The following is a 19,143-nucleotide window of genomic DNA, read 5'->3' as shown; positions in this document are numbered from 1 at the left end:
TTTATCTTTATTGCAGGTATGTAAGTGGAACAATTCCCATCCCAACACACTACTTTGTGGTCCTGACCAGCTGCTTAGACTTCACTCAGGCTGCAGACACATGTAGCGGCCCGCTGAGCAGCGCAGCATTCATCCTGCCACACAGACCCAGCAATGATGAGACCTGCAACGTAAGCAACATCACATCTTTTATTTCACCCTCACATTTCCAGATCCCATTTGAAAGTTACTTTTTAGTTACTTTTGTACTTTTTAGTTACTTTTGTACTTTTAGTTACTTTTTAGTTACTTTTGTACTTTTAGTTACTTTTTAGACGGATGGATTTTCGTCCGTCCGTCTAAAAAGTAAAGTAGATTTTATTTTTTTTTTCCGTCTGTTTGTCTGTCCGCATTATTTATTTTTTTTTGGACGGACAGACGGACGGATTTTATTTATTTATTTTTTTCGTCTGTTTGTCTGTCCGTATTTTTTTTTTTTTGGGGACGGACAGACGGACGGACGAAAATCCGTCCGTCTAAAAAGTAACTAAAAGTACAAAAGTAACTAAAAAGTAACTAAAAGTACAAAAGTAACTAAAAAGTAACTAAAAGTACAAAAGTAACTAAAAAGTAACTAAAAGTACAAAAGTAACTAAAAGTACAAAAGTAACTAAAAAGTAACTAAAAGTACAAAAGTAACTAAAAAGTACAAAAGTAACTAAAAGTACAAAAGTAACTAAAAAGTAACTAAAAGTACAAAAGTAACTAAAAAGTAAAAAAAAAAATTTGGGACGGACAAATGGACAGATTTTATTTATTTATTTATATTTCGTCTGTCTGTCTGCATTATTTATTTTTTGGGACGGACAGACGGTTTATGTCCATCTGTCTGTCCGTATTTTTATTTTTGGGACAGACAGACGGACGGATTTTTTTTTTTTCGTCCGTCTGTCGCATTATTTTATTTTTGGGACGGACAGACGGAGATTTGTCCATCTGTCTGTCATTTATTTTTGGGACTGGATTTAATTTGTAATTTTTTCGTGCTGTCTGTCCATTATTATTTTTTTGGGACGGACAGGACATTTTCGCCCATCTGTCTGTCCGTTTTTAATTTTTTGGGACGGACAGACGGACAGATTTAATTTTTTTTTCCGTCTGTCTTAGGGCGACAGACGGATATTTCGTCCGCGTCTGTCCAAAAAAAATGGATACACAACACTAAAAAAAAAAAATAAAATCAGTACTTTGTACTTTTAGTTACTTTTGTACTTTTAGTTACTTTTTAGTTACTAAATTTTAGTTACTTTGTACTTTAGTTACTTTGTATTTTAGTTACTTTTAGTTACTTTTGTACTTTTAGTTACTTTTAGTTACTTTTGTACTTTTAGTTACTTTTGTACTTTTAGTTACTTTTAGTTACTTTGTATTTTTAGTTACTTTTAGACGGATGGATTTCGTCCATCCGTCTAAAAGTAAAGTAATTTATTTATTTTTTGTCTGTTTGTCTGTCCGCATTATTTTTTTTTGGACGGACAGACGGAGTTTATTTATTTTTGTCTGTTTGTCTGTCCATTTTTTTTTTGGGACGGACAGACGGATGAAAATCGTCTGTCTGTAGAAGTAACTAGTGCAAAGTAAAAGTGCACTAAAGTACAAAAGTAACTAAAAGTACAAAAGTAACTAAAAGTAACTAAAAGTACAAAGTAACTAAAAAGTACAAAAGTAACTAAAAGTACAAAGTAACAAAAAGTAACTAAAAGTACAAAAGTAACTAAAAAGTAACTAAAAGTACAAAAGTAACTAAAAAGTAAAAAAAAAAATTTGGGACGGACAAATGGACAGATTTTATTTATTTATTTATATTTCGTCTGTCTGTCCGCATTATTTTTTTTTTTTTGGGACGGACAGACGGACGGATTTATGTCCATCTGTCTGTCCGTATTTTTTTTATTTTTTTGGGACAGACAGACGGACGGATTTAATATTTTTGTTTTTTTTCGTCCGTCTGTCCGCATTATTTTTATTTTTTTTGGGACGGACAGACGGACGGATTTTCGTCCATCTGTCTGTCCGTATTTTTTTTTTTTTGGTGGACAGACGGACGTTAATTTTTTTTTTTTTTTCGTCCGTCTGTCTGTCCGCATTATTTTTTTTGGGACGGACAGACGGACGGATTTTCGTCCATCTGTCTGTCCGCATTATTTTTTTTTTTTGGGACGGACAGACGGACGGATTTTTTTTTTTTTTTTTCGTCCGTCTGTCTGTCCGCATATTTTTTTTTGGGACGGACAGACGGACGGATTTTCGTCCGTCCGTCTGTCCGTCCCCAAAAAAAAAATGGACAGACAAACAGTCGAAAAAAAAAAATAAATAAAATCAGTACTTTTGTACTTTTAGTTACTTTTAATTTTTAGTTACTTTTTAGTTACTTTTGTACTTTTAGTTACTTTTTAGTTATTTTTGTACTTTTAGTTACTTTTGTACTTTTAGTTACTTTTGTACTTTAGTTACTTTTAGTTATTTTTGTAATTTTTAGTTACTTTTGTACTTTTTAGTTACTTTTGTATTTTTAGTTACTTTTTAGTTACTTTTGTACTTTTAGTTACTTTTGAATTTTTAGTTACTTTTTAGTTACTTTGTACTTTTAGTTACTTTGTACTTTTAGTTACTTTTGTACTTTTAGTTACTTTGTACTTTTAGTTACTTTTTAGTTACTTTTGTACTTTTAGTTACTTTTTAGTTACTTTTGTACTTTTAGTTACTTTTGTACTTTTAGTTACTTTGTACTTTAGTTACTTTTAGTTACTTTTGTACTTTTAGTTACTTTTGTACTTTTAGTTACTTTGTACTTTTTACTTCTTTTTAGTTACTTTTTTTACTTTTGTACTTTTAGTTACTTTTGTACTTTTAGTTACTTTTTAGTTACTTTTGTACTTTTAGTTACTTTTTAGTTACTTTTGTACTTTTAGTTACTTTTGTACTTTTAGTTACTTTTAGTTACTTTTGTACTTTTAGTTACTTTTGTACTTTTAGTTACTTTTTAGTTACTTTTGTACTTTTAGTTACTTTGTACTTTTAGTTACTTTTGTACTTTTAGTTACTTTTTAGTTACTTTTGTACTTTTAGTTACTTTGTACTCTTTAGTTACTTTTAGTTACTTTTGTACTTTTAGTTACTTTTGTACTCTTTTAGTTACTTTTTAGTTACTTTTGTACTTTTAGTTACTTTTTAGTTACTTTGTACTTTTAGTTACTTTTAGTTACTTTTGTACTTTTAGTTACTTTTGTACTTTTAGTTACTTTTGTACTTTTAGTTACTTTTAGTTACTTTTGTAATTTTTAGTTACTTTTGTACTTTTAGTTACTTTTTAATTTTTAGTTACTTTTGTACTTTTATTACTTTGTACTTTTAGTTACTTTAGTTACTTTTAGTTACTTTTGTACTTTTAGTTACTTTTTAGTTACTTTTGTACTTTAGTTACTTTTAGACATGGATTTTTCGTCTGCCTGTCCGCCCCCAAAAAATACAGACGACAAAATAAAAAAAAAATCGTCCGTCTGTCCGCCCAAAAATAAAAATAATGCACAGACGGACGATTTTAAAAATAAAATCCGTCCGCTCATCCCAAAAAAAAAATAATGGACAGACAGATGGACAAACGTCCGTCTGTCCGTCCAAAAAAAATATGCGGACAGACAAACAAAATATTAACCGTCCGTCTGTCCAAAAAAAAAAATAGACAGACAGATGGACTAAATATCCGTCTGTCCGTCCCAAAATAATAATGCGGACAGACAGACGGACGAAATATAAATAAATAAATAAAATCTGTCCATTTGTCCGTCCAAATTTTTTTTTTAACGTTTTAGTTACTTTTGTACTTTTAGTTACTTTTGTACTTTTAGTTACTTTTTAGTTACTTTTGTACTTTTAGTTACTTTTGTACTTTTAGTTACTTTTTAGTTACTTTTGTACTTTTAGTTACTTTTGTACTTTTAGTTCTTTTAGTTACTTTTGTACTTTTAGTTACTTTTGTACTTTTAGTTATTTGTACTTTTAGTTACTTTTAGTTACTTTTGTACTTTTAGTTACTTTTGTACTTTTAGTTACTTTTGTACTTTTAGTTACTTTTAGTTACTTTTGTACTTTTAGTTACTTTTGTACTTTTAGTTACTTTTATTTTTAGTTACTTTTTTACTTTGTTTTGATACTTTGTACTTTTAGTTACTTTTGTACTTTTAGTTACTTTTAGTTACTTTTGTACTTTTAGTTACTTTGTACTTTTAGTTACTTTTAGTTACTTTTGTACTTTTTTTAGTTACTTTGTATTTTTAGTTACTTTTGTACTTTTAGTTACTTTTGTACTTTTAGTTACTTTTAGTTACTTTGTACTTTTAGTTACTTTTACTTTTAGTTACTTTGTACTTTTAGTTACTTTTAGTTACTTTTGTACTTTTAGTTACTTTTACTTTAGTTACTTTGTACTTTTAGTTATTTTTAGTTACTTTTGTACTTTTAGTTACTTTTGTACTTTAGTTACTTGTACTTTTAGTTACTTTTTAGTTACTTTTGTACTTTTAGTTACTTTGTACTTTTTTTTTAGTTACTTTTGTACTTTTAGTTACTTTGTACTTTTTTAGTTACTTTTTACTTTTAGTACTTTTAGTTACTTTTGTACTTTTAGTTACTTTTTAGACGGACGGATTTTCGTCCGTCCTTCCAAAAAAAAAATAATAATACGGACAGACAGACGGACGAACAAAAATAAAAAAAATAAAATCCGTCCGTCTGTCTGTCCCAAAAAATACAGACAGACAGACGGACGAAAGTCCGTAAAGTAACGTAAAGTAACTAAAAGTAACGAAAAGTAACGTAACGTAATGTTACGTAACGAAAAGTAACATAACGTAACGTAACGTAACGTAATGTTACGTAACTAAAAGTAACGAAAGTAACGTAAAGTAACGTAAAGTAACTAAAAGTAACTAAAAGTAACGTAACGTAACGTAACGTAACTAAAAGTAACGAAAAGTAACGTAAAGCAACGTAACGTAACTAAAAGTAACGAAAAGTAACTAAAAGTAACTAAAAGTAACTAAAAGTAAACCAACTAAAAGTAACGTAACTAAAAGTAACGTAACGTAAAGTAACGTAACGTAAAGTAACGTAACGTAAAGTAACGTAACGTAACGTAACGGTAACGAAAAGTAACTAAAACGTTAAGTAACTAAAAGTAACTGAAAGTATTTATTAGGGGGGCTTTGACGACGAGTCAATATTGACACATGGATCTGATCAGGGTGGGACTGTGAATGTGTGAATGAGGTTTGATGCTGATGGAACAATGCACAGAGGAGTTATAAATAAATCCCTATTGTTTGGCGAAACATCAAAATTCTCCGCCACAGGGCGTGTAACGTACACTTAAATTTTTTTTAATTTTACTCTTAATCGTGAATTTAAGTTATCTCTCAACATTAATTGACAAACATCCGTAAGTTTAATTTAGTTTGCAACATATTAACAATGTGTGAACGAACTCTTCAGCCCTGGGGAAGAAGATTTGTGCCTTGGGAAGACCATGGTCTTACACTGCCCTCTGGTGACTAATATTGCAGGTGCAGCTCAATCATTTTGATTTGACTCATCAAACTTTAACGCCACGTCACGGTCAAACCGCGTGATAAAATCAAATATACCGAGGTAGTTTACATCTCCATCTTGTTGAGATAACACTCATTTCAATATGAAGTTGATCTGATGAAAGCCCTACGACAAGTTCATCAAATTAAAAATGTGGCAAATGGCCAATATGGCCACTAAAGTCAAAATGGTGGGCTTCCTGTTTGTTCTACCTTTTATCAAGCTACTTTATTTGTTATGAAGACAACGCTGGTGGCGTTATGTGGGGTGAACTGAAGAGAAGTCGATGAACTTTAACGCCACGCCATTAATATGGCATTTGATGAAAAGTCCCAGTAATCTTATGCCTACATTATCAATGTCTTGAGACTCGTTTGATACAGTTTGACATGGTTGCGGCCAGTGGATGAGGAGGAATACATCCAAGTGTAAGACGTACAAAATACAAGACATTTCCTGTTGCCACCAGGGGGCGCTGTGATTTGAAGTCATGATTTCTGTGTAGATGTCATCAGGCCGGGACTCTTGTCTTATATGTCTAGTTTGGATTCGATTGGACCACGTATGTCCAAGATACAGAACCTCGTGTTTTGATGGCGTGTAATCAAACTTTGACGCCACGCCACGGTCACACCATGTGACGAAAAATCGATCTTTGAGGTAGTTTTCATCTCCATATGAAGTTGATCTGATGAAAGCCCTGGGACAAGTACATCAAAGTAAAAATGTGGAAAATGGCCAATATGGCCACTAAAGTCAAAATGGCGGGCTTCCTGTTGCCTTTTTCCAATTGCACCCCTGACCTTTTTTGTTTGTCTGGTCATGATACACCTGGGCTACGATTTTTGTGAAGATCGGTGAAAGCTAACTGAGGGGCTTTTCCTTAGATGGCGCTGTTGAGCCATTTTTCCACGCCCATTTCAAATTACACCTGAATACAATTACTTTTTGGGGTTTTGAATTCCCTGCAAACTTTGGTAACAATTTGAGCATGTCTAGGCCCTGAAAAAGCCCCAAAAGGGAAATACAAATCCTTTGAAATACAATAGGGCCTCCCACCGGAGGTGCTCGGGCCCTAATAATAATAATGACAGAGAGAGATTTCTAATTCTAGATTATGAATATATCTATTGTGTGATATGTCTTATCTATCTGTAGGTTGTAGTTAGAGGTTTTTTTCCACTGACCTTGGTGGTGTGGCCATTACAGTTGAGTAAAATCTTGAAAAGCAAACCCAATCCTAATGCTGTGTCCTCCTCCTCACAGAGCTCAGAGGAGGAGTCCCGCTGGGTGGAGGACCTGATGAAGATGCATACAGCTCGGGTCAGAGACGTGGAGCTCTTGACAGGCCTGGACCTGTACCGCAGAACCACCCGGAGCTACGCTGAAATCCTCTCGCTCAAAACTTACATGCACACTTACGAGAGCGAGATCTGATCTCTGAGCACTCTGTTAATGCTAATGTTACTGATCTTTTTCAGCCGTGGTGGATGTATGTGGTACAAGGAAGAAATGGGATTGTCTACACTGACCTACACTAGCTTCTTCTCTCCCTGGGCACTGTTGCTGCCATCTGCAGCTGTTCTCCCTTTCACTGAGCATTTGGATTCCTCTAAGCCATTTTAACTGTTTAGCAGCAGGACAGCAAAACATTTCTGCTGCTCTGTGTTATTGTTTCAGGTTTGACTCTCAAATTTAATCAACTTCCAACTCGCATTCAAGTAAATCAAACAGAAAGACACATTCAAATTAAGGACAGCCACACAAGGAGTCCCGACATACATATTATTCTGGGATTCCAACACAGGGTTAATCTTATTTTAGAATCAAGTTTCAAGCCCCAAGAAATAATAATAATAATTAAGTCAATGGTTCGGATTAAATCTGTACATTTGTGCCATACTGTGTTAATATCAGGTGGTTGAGGTTGATAATAATCTGCCCTGTAAAATGTATGCTGTTTCCTTCTATGCTACTCATGACAAAAAGTGAAATCACCAGCAGCATGGCCACAACAACTTGTTAGGGGACCCAATCTGCAAGCCATATAACAACTAGTCACATACATATACTGCAGATATACCCATTATATTCTCTTTAAAGAACCTGTACAAACATAAATCCAAGCTAATTTGTAGAGCACAATATTTCCTGTGTGAAAAACATAACATTTATTAATCTTTATTGCAGCACAAAGAACTAACATTGGTCCAGACAGAACAACCACATCGGTACTAAGGCAGGAATGTACTAGTGCAATGAGCACATATTTTCCTACATGATATTGACCCACTCTGACATTATGTTTACTCATTTTACTTTGTGTGCATTGAATTGTGTATTTTTTGACAAGGAATAATAATAATGCAATGTGTTTGTGTGTGTGTGTGTGTTGAACTCAAGATATTTTCGTGTGTGTGTGTGTGTGTGCGTGTCGTGATGTTGACGTTTTGGTCTGTGCACAATAACATTGATGATGATGATTTATTCTTATGTTTTCTCTAAAACATTTACCACCTGTGAGACTGTCCTATTTATGCTTTATGTAAAGTTCTTCAAAATAAACATGTGTTTTTACTAAATCAAATGTGTTGCATATTAAGTTTCTCCACAGTCAGCATAGACTTACAACACATGGTTACTCACAGTAGTGAAGCAACAACAAGCACTTTATTAGCAACACTGTACTACAGATGGGTAGTTCCTCCTTTTGCTCTCAAACAATACACCTCACATTGATTTTACAAAATGTTGGAAACTTTCCTCTGCTCCATGTTGACATGACTGCATCACATAATTTCTTTCTTCTGTTCTACATCACAAATGTTCTACTGAACTTCATGTTAATAAAGATGGAGCATTCATATTCATCTGTATTCTGCATCTGCCTCAATTTTGGACGTGTTGTACTGAGCCTCACTTATGAAGTGGTACATACTGAAATGAACAGCAACATTTTACCACATTTAATGTAATAATAATACAATATATAACCTTTTTATTTTCCACAAGCAATGCTTTTTGTCAAGTATGATAAGTACAAATGGGTTTTTAGACCTGCCTGAAATGTATTGACTAGATGGAAAGACATCAGATTGTTGGCTTTCATAAATAAACTTAGGTAGTAAATAAAGTTATTAAAGTGAACCTCAGTGTTGTGGTTTTCAAGTTCATGTTGTAACTTTGTTGTAAAGTTGGTGTTCTTAGTGCTTCGGGTGTATTTGAGGAGCTCCAGGACAACAATTAAAACTTTGATAGGGATGGATGCCCTGAACCATCCCTTAGTTATGCTGCTACATGCCTCTACTGGTGGGGGAGCTCCCAGCATGCACTGCGCACTTAAAGTTACCACTTCCCTTTCCCCTCCTCAGTGCTACTTGTTGTGGGAACTCTTGGGTTTCTCTTTGAAATTGAATTGATTAATATCATGTCATTAAACGGTAGAGAAAGACCTGGCATGTGTATCAAATTTCCGTGGGCACGTGAACGCCTCACACACAGGCAGTGAGATAGTTCAGAGAAATGAGGCGTTGCTGCTGAATTCTTTCACTTCCTCTCTCACTGAGTCTGTTCTCACACTGAGTTTGTGCTGAGGAACAGCTCGTCTCTGCTGTCGGTGAAGTCCACATGAGTAGTGGGCGAATACAACTTTTATTTTGAAGAGCCGTGTTTACAGAGCTGGTGCTGGGGACGCTGTCGTGGTAGGTTTCAGGATTCATTCAACTTATTTACAGCCTCATAACAACAAACACCGCCAGTCAGCTGATGTTACTGATGTTACTGAGTCAGCAGAACTAATTATTTTTCTGTTTACTTTAATTCTTTTTAACAGCTGTTATTCAAACAAACCTTGATTTAAAGATGAAGGGATTTATTTGTTTAAGGAGTTGATACGCAGGATTAAAGAGTGAGTGTAGCCGACTTCCCTTACCCCCCTTGTTCTAACACGCCAGAGGCTGTTCACCTTGGAGACCTGCTGCGGATATGGGTACGGCCTGGCGCGAGATTTACACCCTCTCCCCCGGATTTTCAATAGATTACTATTGTGATATGAGGTGTGTCATTCGAGAACAAAAGAGAACGAATGGAAGGGTTCAGGAAACAGGTGTGGTGCAAACATATAATTCAAGTTATGTATTAACATTGACAGTTCACATTGACTGAAGTAGCTTCAGATGGGATAGATAACTGTCGTGTGTGTGTGTGTGTGTGTGTGTGTGTGTGTGTGTGTGTGTGTGTGTGTGTGTGTGTGTGTGTGTGTGTGTGTGTGTGTGTGTGTGACCAATTGCCGGAGGAGGATTCAGATGTACAAGTGAGCTATAGTTGTTTGGAATTCGTGACGTGTCCAGTGAGAGTATCTGTGACATTAATGCAGCACGTGTCTTGATCCGACACGTCTACCTGTGATTCATTTATCAGCAGCATGAGTATGTATTTGTTGATGTAAAAAGGAATTATAGACTTTAACAGCTCCTTGTCATGTGTGATCCCACAGAAGTGACCGTTCTGCAGTAAATATGGATCAGAGAGAAGAAGCCAGATGCCTGAACATCCTCACCTTACACAGAGAGCTGCTGGTGTCGAGGCTGAGGAGCCTCCAGTGCATCCTGGACAACCTGCTGGCTTGTGGCTTCCTCTGTGAAGAAGATGTTGAGATCGTACAACAAACTGTCACCAAGACGGATCAGGTCGGGAAACCAGAGAGATCTGTTTAACAAGGCCATATCTGACAGTATCATTTTTATACAATAATATTTGTTGTTGTTATTTATTGTTATTATTTTGTAGGTGCGCAAAATCTTGGAGCTAGTCCAGTGCAAAGGGGAGGAGGCCTGTGAATACTTTCTTTTCATCATATACAAAGTGTGTGATGCATACATAGACCTGCAGCCATGGCTGGAAGAGATCAACTTCAAACCGAGCAGTGACATAATGCTGATGAGTGTGGAGAACACAGATCCCAGTAAGTCTTACAACCTAGTAACTAACTCATGCTCTGTTCCACCAACATGTTTCTCTCTTTGCTCTGTGTTTGTGTCATGAAAATGTCTGATGCCCAGATGTAAGACAGATCCTAACAGTTAAACCAGAGTTATTGTAATACATTGTATTGAGAGGTATTTCTATTTTTCTAAGTCCTTTAGAATAACAAGGATCCTGCTACAAATAAAGAATATTGTATTATATTAAAAATACATATATTGATTATGATTACTATAATGTTTAAAGGTTCAGTGTGTCAAATTTAGTGACAGCTAGTGGTGAATTTGCATGTTGAATTTGAATTTGCATGTTGCAGCAAATCAAGTAAATTGTGAACAAACATCAGCTCTGATTGGCTACACAGTCACTTTACTCCCCACACAGGCTGCTATCGATTCTTAAGGCAGATTTACGCTCCATCGTGGATACGAACCCTCAACTCCTCCCACCGACCTCTACCACAAACATCAGCCTACACACCAGGGTTCAAATTCACATACGACGATATTATCAGAAAACATAAAAAAGGACAAACGGATTGCGGCTGTGCCACAAACCTTCCTTAGAGGTTGCTGCTAGGCTGGCGCCTAGCAGCTGACTTAGAACTGGTGCAGACCAGGGGAATCCGACTGTTTAATTAAAACCCTCACCTCACTCTTCATTTCCAAACATGAAGGAGAACCTCTTGCCGCCTTCAGTTGTCATAAAAATTCAAAAGGTGTTTAGTTTGTCCAGTCCGGGCTACTGTAAAAAACATGGCGGCCTCCGTAGAGAGGACCCCCTCCTGATGTAAATATAAAGTATTTAAATATAATGAGCCCATTCTAGGGTAAAGAAAACAACAATTAGGACAATTCAGATGATTATTAGTGAAAACATCACTACGATTATTTTATATTAATTTTCTGCCAATCGATTCCTTTCACCTAAGTCTTACAAACTGGACCTTTAAGCAGAACCATTACAAAATATGGAACATCTACACATTTCCTAAGACCACCAAAAAAGTGGAATCATGTCACCAAAGCTAGATTTTAACCAAAGATGTGCACACGTTTGTCTCCCTGGGCTCAGTCTGAGGTTATAAACAACATGGGAGAGTCAACATCGATGTGAAAAATTGCTTGACTATGGTTTTAACAATTTTAGGTGGAACTTTCATCTTCCTCATCCTGAGATAAATTTTTTTTTCTTTTATGTTTGCTTTCTAAACATTAAACTATGCATCACTGAACGTAACTCTGGTTATTCTAACACATGTTTATTTTCTTTAAGTCAGCAGGTATAGCGCAAAGTTGAGGCAGGAAATGAGCCGGGACACCTGCTTCATCATGTCATACGGCCAGCAAGACGAGACCCGTCTGGAGGAACTCTACACTGACTCTCTGATGGAACTGTTGAAAGACAACAATGAAAGTCTGGGCTTCGTGGAGAGTCTGGACCAGCTGCTCGGAGACCACAGCATCTTTAATCCTCAAGGTGAAATCATCTATGTGATTGGGGACGCTGGAGTGGGAAAATCCCTCCTCCTTCAGAAGCTCCAGAACCTCTGGTCCAAGAAACAGCTGCAGACAGACGCCATCTTCTTCTTTAAGTTCCGCTGTAGGATGTTCAGCATTTTTAAGGAAACAGAACAGATCTCCCTCAGAGACCTCTTGTTCAAACACAACTGTCATCCAGATCTGGATCCAGATAATGAGGTGTTTGATTACATCCTGCGCTTCCCTGAAAAGGTTATTTTTACATTTGATGGCTACGATGAGATTCAGGAGAATCTGGACCTGATGAATGTCCCTGAAGTGGTGTCGCCAGAGGACAAGGCACATCCCCTCCAGCTGCTGATCACCTTGCTCTCCGGGAAACTGCTCAAAAACTCCCAGAAGATTCTGACGGCTCGGACAGGGATTGAGCTCCAGAGCAGGGTGATCAGAAAGAAGATGGTTCTGCGGGGGTTCTCTCCAACTCATATGAAGTCCTACATTAATTTGCACTTTAAGGAGCAGGAACACAGAAAGCTGGTGTCAGATCAGCTGGATGCTAGCCCCCACCTCTGTGGCCTGTGCTCCACTCCGCTCTTCTGCTGGATTCTATTCAAGAGCTTTAGCCACCTGCACACCATGCATGATAGCTTTCATATGCCTGACTCCTGCATCACACTCACCGACATCTTTCTTCTGCTGTCCGAGGTGTTCTTTAGCCGCTCAACCTCACCCGCTCCGTCTCTGCTGAAGAAAAGCAGCCGGTGTGCCTCAGAGACATTCAAATTAGGGCTTAGGCCCCTTGCTGCATTTGCCAAGCTGGCACTTCAGGGTATGGAGAGAGGCACCTTCATTTGTAACCGAGATGAGATCGCTGCGTGCGGTCTCAGAGAGGAGGACCTGCCCCTCGGCTTTCTCCGACCTGTCAGTGACTGTGAAGCCAGCGGAAGCCCTGCTGACTTTGAATTCCTCCACATCACCCTCCAGTCTTTCTTGGCGGCATTTGCGCTTTTGTTGGACGAGGAGGCTGCTGCAGACTCCATTCTCAAGTTCTTCACAGAGTGCAGCAGGAAAAGGGAACCATCCTGTCTGCTGTTTAACTTATGTATCACTGGCTCCTCAAAACACAGACAAAAGAAACCATTTGCAACCAATGAGCACCTTCAGTTCACAAATCTCTTCTTGTGTGGACTGCTCTCTAAAGCTCACACTGGCCTGATGGAGCATCTGGTGTCTCCTGGGCTACTCAAGAAAAAACAGGCCGTGCTAAAATCTTACCTGTCCACTGGTGTTAAGTCCCACCTCCGTGGTTTACCCCACTACACTGGCGAGGAAGGCAAGAAACTCCATGTTATGCCCAACTTCCTGTGGATGCTGAGGTGCATCTTTGAGACGGGGAGCAAAGAAATCGCTCAACTGACAGCGAAAGGCATCACAGCGAATTCTATCAAGCTGGGTTACTGCAACGTCTACTCGGGTGACTGCACCGCCCTCAACTTCGTACTGCAACACCGTCAGAGGCTCCTGGGCATTGACATGGATAACAACAACATCGGTGACTATGGGGTGAAGCAGCTGAGGCCTTCGTTCTGTAAGATGACAGTAGTGAGGTAAGAACCTTCTGATCTCCACTGAGGGATATTCTGACTGATTCTATATCGCACAGGATGTAACTTCTAGCACTAACTCAAGTGATTGTCTCTAGATTGTGCGTCAATCACCTGTCAGACAGCAGCATTGAGGTGCTTGCAGAGGAGCTGTGTAAGCACAAGGTTGTGGAGGTCTTGGGGTAAGTTGACATCCACTGTTCCGGTGTATTTAAACTCTAAAAACTTCCATGGACACTGTATGTTTTGGATTCTGCATTCTGGTTGGTTGAAGGCATGAAGGTTGATATGATTAGATATGAGACAATTAGCCTAACCCTAAAACCCTAATTATGACCTAATGTGACATGTTTGTCTCCCAGGGGACATAATTATTCTGTTGAATGGTTGAAAGTTAGCTAGCAGATGAAAGTAGGATACAGCCCCAATGTTAAGTCTCAATACTCCATGAACTAAAATACTGCTTTATGTTTTATTTTCTCATAATAAAACTGAACCTTTGACCTTAATTTGTCTTTGTCCTCAGACTTTACAAAAATCACATCACAGACATTGGAGCCAAGCTGGTTGCTAAGATAATTGAGGAATGTCCAAAGTTGCGAGTTCTCAAGTATGTGTTGTACCAAGAAATTGTAATGCAATACTATTTATGTAATATGGTGTCCTTATACCTTTTTAATGGATGCTGTCTTCACCATGTCCTCAGGATCGGTGAAAACAAGATCACTAGTGTTGGTGGGAGATATCTGGCCAGTGCAATTCAGAAGAGCTCTTCAATATTTGATGTTGGGTAAGACCTCACCACTTTTAAACATCTCTGTACAGGGGTGACTTTATACAAATGGCTAATGATTGACAAAATAGACTTGTTTCCCGGTTCAGATGAGAAAACACTGCTATCCAGCTAAATGATTTGTATTTATTGATTACCAGTCAAAGCTTGCATGCCAAATGAGGAAGACAGGAATCAAACTGCTGACCTTCAGGTTAGTGAGCGACCCGCTCTATCTCCTGAGGCCCAGCCGCAGCTGTCCTCATCAAAGTGGTGATATGAGAAAGAAAAAGCACATATTCACAAGATGGGGGTTGATTTATCCCAAACCATTACGAAGATTTAGCTGTTAGATTTGTTTTAACTGTTAACAGAACCAAAAACCCCTGGTGAATGAACCACAGTATCGACTTGTTTAATCTCGATGAACGTGTGTGCTTTCTAGGAAAACATGGCAGATTATTTGTCCGCTGGTTTAAAGACAAAGCTGGTTTTGATCTTCTTCATTTTCAGAATGTGGGGGAACAGCATCGGAGATGAAGGGGCAGCAGCGTTCGCAGAAGCTTTGAGGCACCACCCAAATCTTACCAACCTCAGGTGAAAGGGCGACTTCCTTTAATAAAAACCCTACTGATTTCCACTCATAGTTTTTAAACTGATGGATTATCTGTGTTTTAGTCTCTCAGCCAATGGCATCACAACAGAAGGTGGGAGGGTTTTGACGGAGGCTCTGAAAGAGAACAGCGCCCTCAGGATATTCTGGTAAACACATCACTCACTCAGAGCTGCATGATGTTCACTGTTCTGACTGAAGCACGAAGAACAACATGTCTGTGCTGCTGCAGGTTGACGCAGAACGAGTTGACTGACGATGCAGCTCCATACTTTGCTGAGTTGGTTAAAGTTAACACAGGTTTAATACACCTCTGGTAAGAAAAACACACATTCTGTATTTAAGGACCTGTGATGCTGCTGCTCTGCTCAGACAGTGATTGTCGGAAACTCTGTATGTGTGTTTGCAGGTTAGTCAACAACCAGTTCACTGTGAATGGGATCAAACACCTCGCCGAGGCCCTCGCTCACAACTCGGTGCTCGATGAGATAGTGTGAGTTTACAGTTACACAGCACGGTGACTTTAGAGCAGCTTCCGTTTCTCCACCAACACACCACACTCACCTCCATGTGTGCCAACACTGAAGTTTAATCTGCCAAAGTGATGACGAAATAACCTCATTTTTAGAAATTCCTCACATTCAATAATTCTACTGAGGCAGCTTTTATTCAACGTAAAACGTAAAAAAGCTGGTGAACAACATTCTGCCTTTTAGTTCATTGAACAAGGTTATCAGGGCTATTGCTTCATTTTCAGCCCCAGCAGCTGTTTTCAGCTGACAAGTTGTAAAAAGCTGTGCTCAACCTGCACACAGCAGACAGACGACATCAGAGAACAGCTGGAGAACATGTTGGATATATATATATATATATATAAAGAGAACTGAAGTAGTGCTCATCTACACCAGTGTGTCTGGGTTTGCACAATCAGCAGTTAATGTTCAACCCTAGACTGAATTAATGTGAACATATCTTGAGAGACAGTTTGGTTTGAATGAATGAACGTAAATAGTTTAATTTAATTTAATTTAATTTGAAAGGGGCCATTTAAAACATAAATATCTCCATTTGATGCACTGTACTTTATTATTGAGTAAAAATGGTTCAAACCAGCAGTCTGTTGGCAGGTCAGAATAGAAAGACAACGAATAACACAAGACAATACAAAGATGAACAAACAAGACAAACAGTATCATACAAACACAACAGCACATCACAAGAGTATACTTGTCAAATTAATGAAATCAAATGAAAAGAGCAGAGCTCAGGGTCAGTGAGAATTTGCTGAGCAGCTTTCAACAATGAGTTTTGAAAGAAGTGACAGAGCTGCAGTTCCTCGTATCGTCAGTGCCCAAATGCAGTGCTGTGAAATTATAATAGACCTTACTGAGCAAGTATAGACAAAGTCACTTAATGGAGGAGGGGCCACACTGTTTTATTTTGACAAACTTGACATAAATTAGCAAATAATTTCAAACTCTCAAAGCTCTTTGTATTTCTCCAGAACCCTCCAGTGATGACAATGTAGGGGCTTTTTGTCCAATGATTTTAAAATGTACTTGTAAAAGGACTAGAGGTATTATGGTTGTTTCAGCAGCCTGACTCCAACATGAACTACAAGAAGACAAAAAAGAAATGATCACAGTATGTATAAGTATCTTGGCAGCATCCAGAGAGAGACGGTGTCTGATACCGTTGTACCTGATGGTTTTCAGCAGATATTTTACACGTGTCTTAAGATCCTGCAAATTTGAATGATAGTCTGAAGGTTTCCTATCATGTTCCTGCAGTGTGAAAGGAAACCAGGTCTCTGCAGAGGAAGAGGAACAGTTTAACGGGGAGAAGAGGCTGCGCTTCCACTGAGGAGCCAATCGTGTGAGACGAGCACATGTTGAGTAATCTATGTACGGGGAGTGAAGTTGTTGTGTTCACTGTGTGCATGCACAGTATTAGCATTAGCAAACTGTTGAGGTATGGTGTTATACTTAATGCTTTCACCTGACTGTGGGCACAAAGTTACATTATTTACTTGCAAATATTATATCAAGTAATCATCATTATTGATGAATCTTAAAGGGCCCATATTTTGCACCTTTCTGGGATTTAATTTGAGGTATTAGTACCCCTAAGATGATATATCAGTGGTTTAAAGTCGGAAAAACTGCTGCAATGTGTATTTTCATGTCCTTTCTTCTGCCTCTCTCTGGAGCTGCAGACAGAACAGGCTGTTTTCGCCTGCCTCTTGAGCCCCTCCTCTGATTGGCTGACTGCACTTATCGCCGGTCTCATTCTGCCGTATTCCCTCTGGTAAACACAGCTGAAAGACACGTTATGTTTGCAGCTATAGAAGACCAGTCACATATTTACAGTCGGTTATAACAGGATGTTTCTGAACGGTAAGTTACACTGTCCTCATATTTGTTCAAGTTTTAGCAGGACAGTCGGCCAATGTAGGAGTAACGTCCCGAGTTACAGTACGGAGTTTCACAACGGAGTTTCAATACAAAGTAACGTCCAGCGACACGGCCCATCAGAAGAATGGTGGTGGTGGTGGTGGCGGTGTTGAGCGGGGGTGGTGGGTTCGGAGGCTGGACTGGTACCGGCTGGGTGGGGCTGAGAGACGAGTGCGATCCCGAATGACATCATACGGGGGAGGAAGTACGAAACAAGATGTTTCAATAACATATTTCTTAGAATGGACTGAGTGAAAGGTCCGCGGAGTGACTGTTTCAGACTTTGAGGGTCCCTACTGACCCCCTTCAAGTAATTACTGATAGTAAAAGCCCAGAAAATGTATTTTACACAATATGGGCCCTTTAAAGGAAACTGTGCAGATCAAATAGAGGATGTTTGACAGTTTAATGGGAGTGTTGTAAAACAGGAAGTGGCATATCTGGTTAACAGGAAGAAGCCAAACGGATGACTTCCTTCTTTATGAACCGTTGTAACATGTTTCTGTATGAATACAGTATTTGGTGTAAACATAAACTTTATTATTTATCTGACTGTTACAAAGTGATGTACATATACACTGCTGGTGGAATATTTGTGTGTACTTCAGTAAAGAGAGTGTTATGTTAACTGTTTGTGTGGTAGCTCTTTGTACACAGATATAATGGTTTGCATTGATATAGCACTTTTATAAACTTGATGACCACTCACAGCTCTTGTGCAGCACTCTGTCTATCACACATCACTCACACACTCAGACGTCAGGGGGAATTTTGGGTTCACAGTGTCCTGCCCAAGAACACTTCAGCATGAGAAATAGTTGAGACGGGATTGAACCGCCCACCATTTCGCTCTATCTCCTGACCTCATACTCATGCTGAAACTGATGTAAGGAAGTGGAGAGTGGTTAATTGCTCAATCTGTGTTAACCCACATATATTATATATCGTACTTTGTTTTGAGAAGAATTGATAATGCAGTAAATTCTCTAAAGATTTGTCTTGCTCCATTGTGTCGGATTTACAGTACTGGATGTGTGGAAAGTAACAATGATCTTTACATGGTGAGAAAAGAGTGTGATTCCTTTAAAAGATAAGCTGATAAGTTAATGTTTGCTTGAATTAACTTCAACCTGGTAAAATGATTAAGATGGGTGGCTGAACGGAACTAAAATAAAAAGACAACAACAACTTAAGTAAATCACAAACATTTGCATGAATCAGATATTCAGTACCGAATGATAATATACTCAGTACTCATTACTACATAATTACTTGGGTACGTGATGGTCTGATCACACCCATGTGTGAAACCAGGATACAGTAATTTGCAACTTAGAATGTGGGTCAGGGCTGTAAAATGGGGGGAAATGGTCCCTTCTTATCTCTCTGCTTCCGGCATCCTTGTTCAGACAACTCCCATCTTTAAGCTCAGCCTTCATTTAAATCTTTAAAATCTCAGCTACGCACCTGGAAAGTTTCGTTACTGTGTCTTGCACAGCTGTTGTGGTGAAAAAATCTGTCAAAAGACGAGAGAGGCAAGTACATGCACACACGCACAGGGAACAAGGTTATTCTGCTATTCTGCCTTAATCCTTCCTGGTTAATGCCATCT

General features: G+C 38.2%; 2 protein-coding genes across 3 annotated transcripts in view; both read left to right on the top strand.

Annotated features, from left to right (window-relative positions):
- enpp2 (ectonucleotide pyrophosphatase/phosphodiesterase 2) overlaps positions 1-8,207 on the top strand; it is a 33,951-nt gene extending 25,744 nt beyond the window's left edge. Inside the window, exons 24-25 of the mRNA XM_035162803.2 lie at positions 17-170; positions 6,892-8,207. Coding sequence (XP_035018694.1) covers positions 17-170; positions 6,892-7,062 — 325 coding nt within the window. The 3' untranslated portion in view covers positions 7,063-8,207. The remainder of the gene's footprint in view (positions 1-16; positions 171-6,891) is intronic.
- An 804-nt stretch (positions 8,208-9,011) lies between these two features.
- nod1 (nucleotide-binding oligomerization domain containing 1) lies at positions 9,012-17,740 on the top strand. 2 transcript variants are annotated; one of them, XM_035164677.2, is made up of 12 exons: positions 9,012-9,326; positions 10,121-10,313; positions 10,414-10,588; positions 11,884-13,696; positions 13,792-13,875; positions 14,220-14,303; positions 14,400-14,483; positions 14,979-15,062; positions 15,144-15,227; positions 15,311-15,394; positions 15,488-15,571; positions 16,869-17,740. In XM_035164677.2, the coding sequence occupies exons 2-12, from the start codon at positions 10,143-10,145 to the stop codon at positions 16,939-16,941; spliced, it is 2,820 nt and encodes a 939-aa protein (XP_035020568.1). In that variant the 5' UTR covers positions 9,012-9,326; positions 10,121-10,142; the 3' UTR covers positions 16,942-17,740. The 2 variants fall into 2 exon arrangements, with proteins under 2 accessions (XP_035020568.1, XP_035020569.1); XM_035164678.2 differs by lacking the exons at positions 9,012-9,326; positions 10,121-10,313 and having other exon boundaries at positions 10,455-10,588; positions 11,888-13,696.
- The last annotated feature ends 1,403 nt before the right edge of the window (positions 17,741-19,143 follow it).

Source organism: Hippoglossus stenolepis, chromosome 8, assembly GCF_022539355.2.
Source record: "Hippoglossus stenolepis isolate QCI-W04-F060 chromosome 8, HSTE1.2, whole genome shotgun sequence".
NCBI classification, from domain to species: Eukaryota; Metazoa; Chordata; class Actinopteri; order Pleuronectiformes; family Pleuronectidae; genus Hippoglossus; species Hippoglossus stenolepis.
The sequence above is the reverse complement of the archived record's forward strand: the minus strand, read 5'-3'. Positions and strand labels throughout refer to the sequence as shown.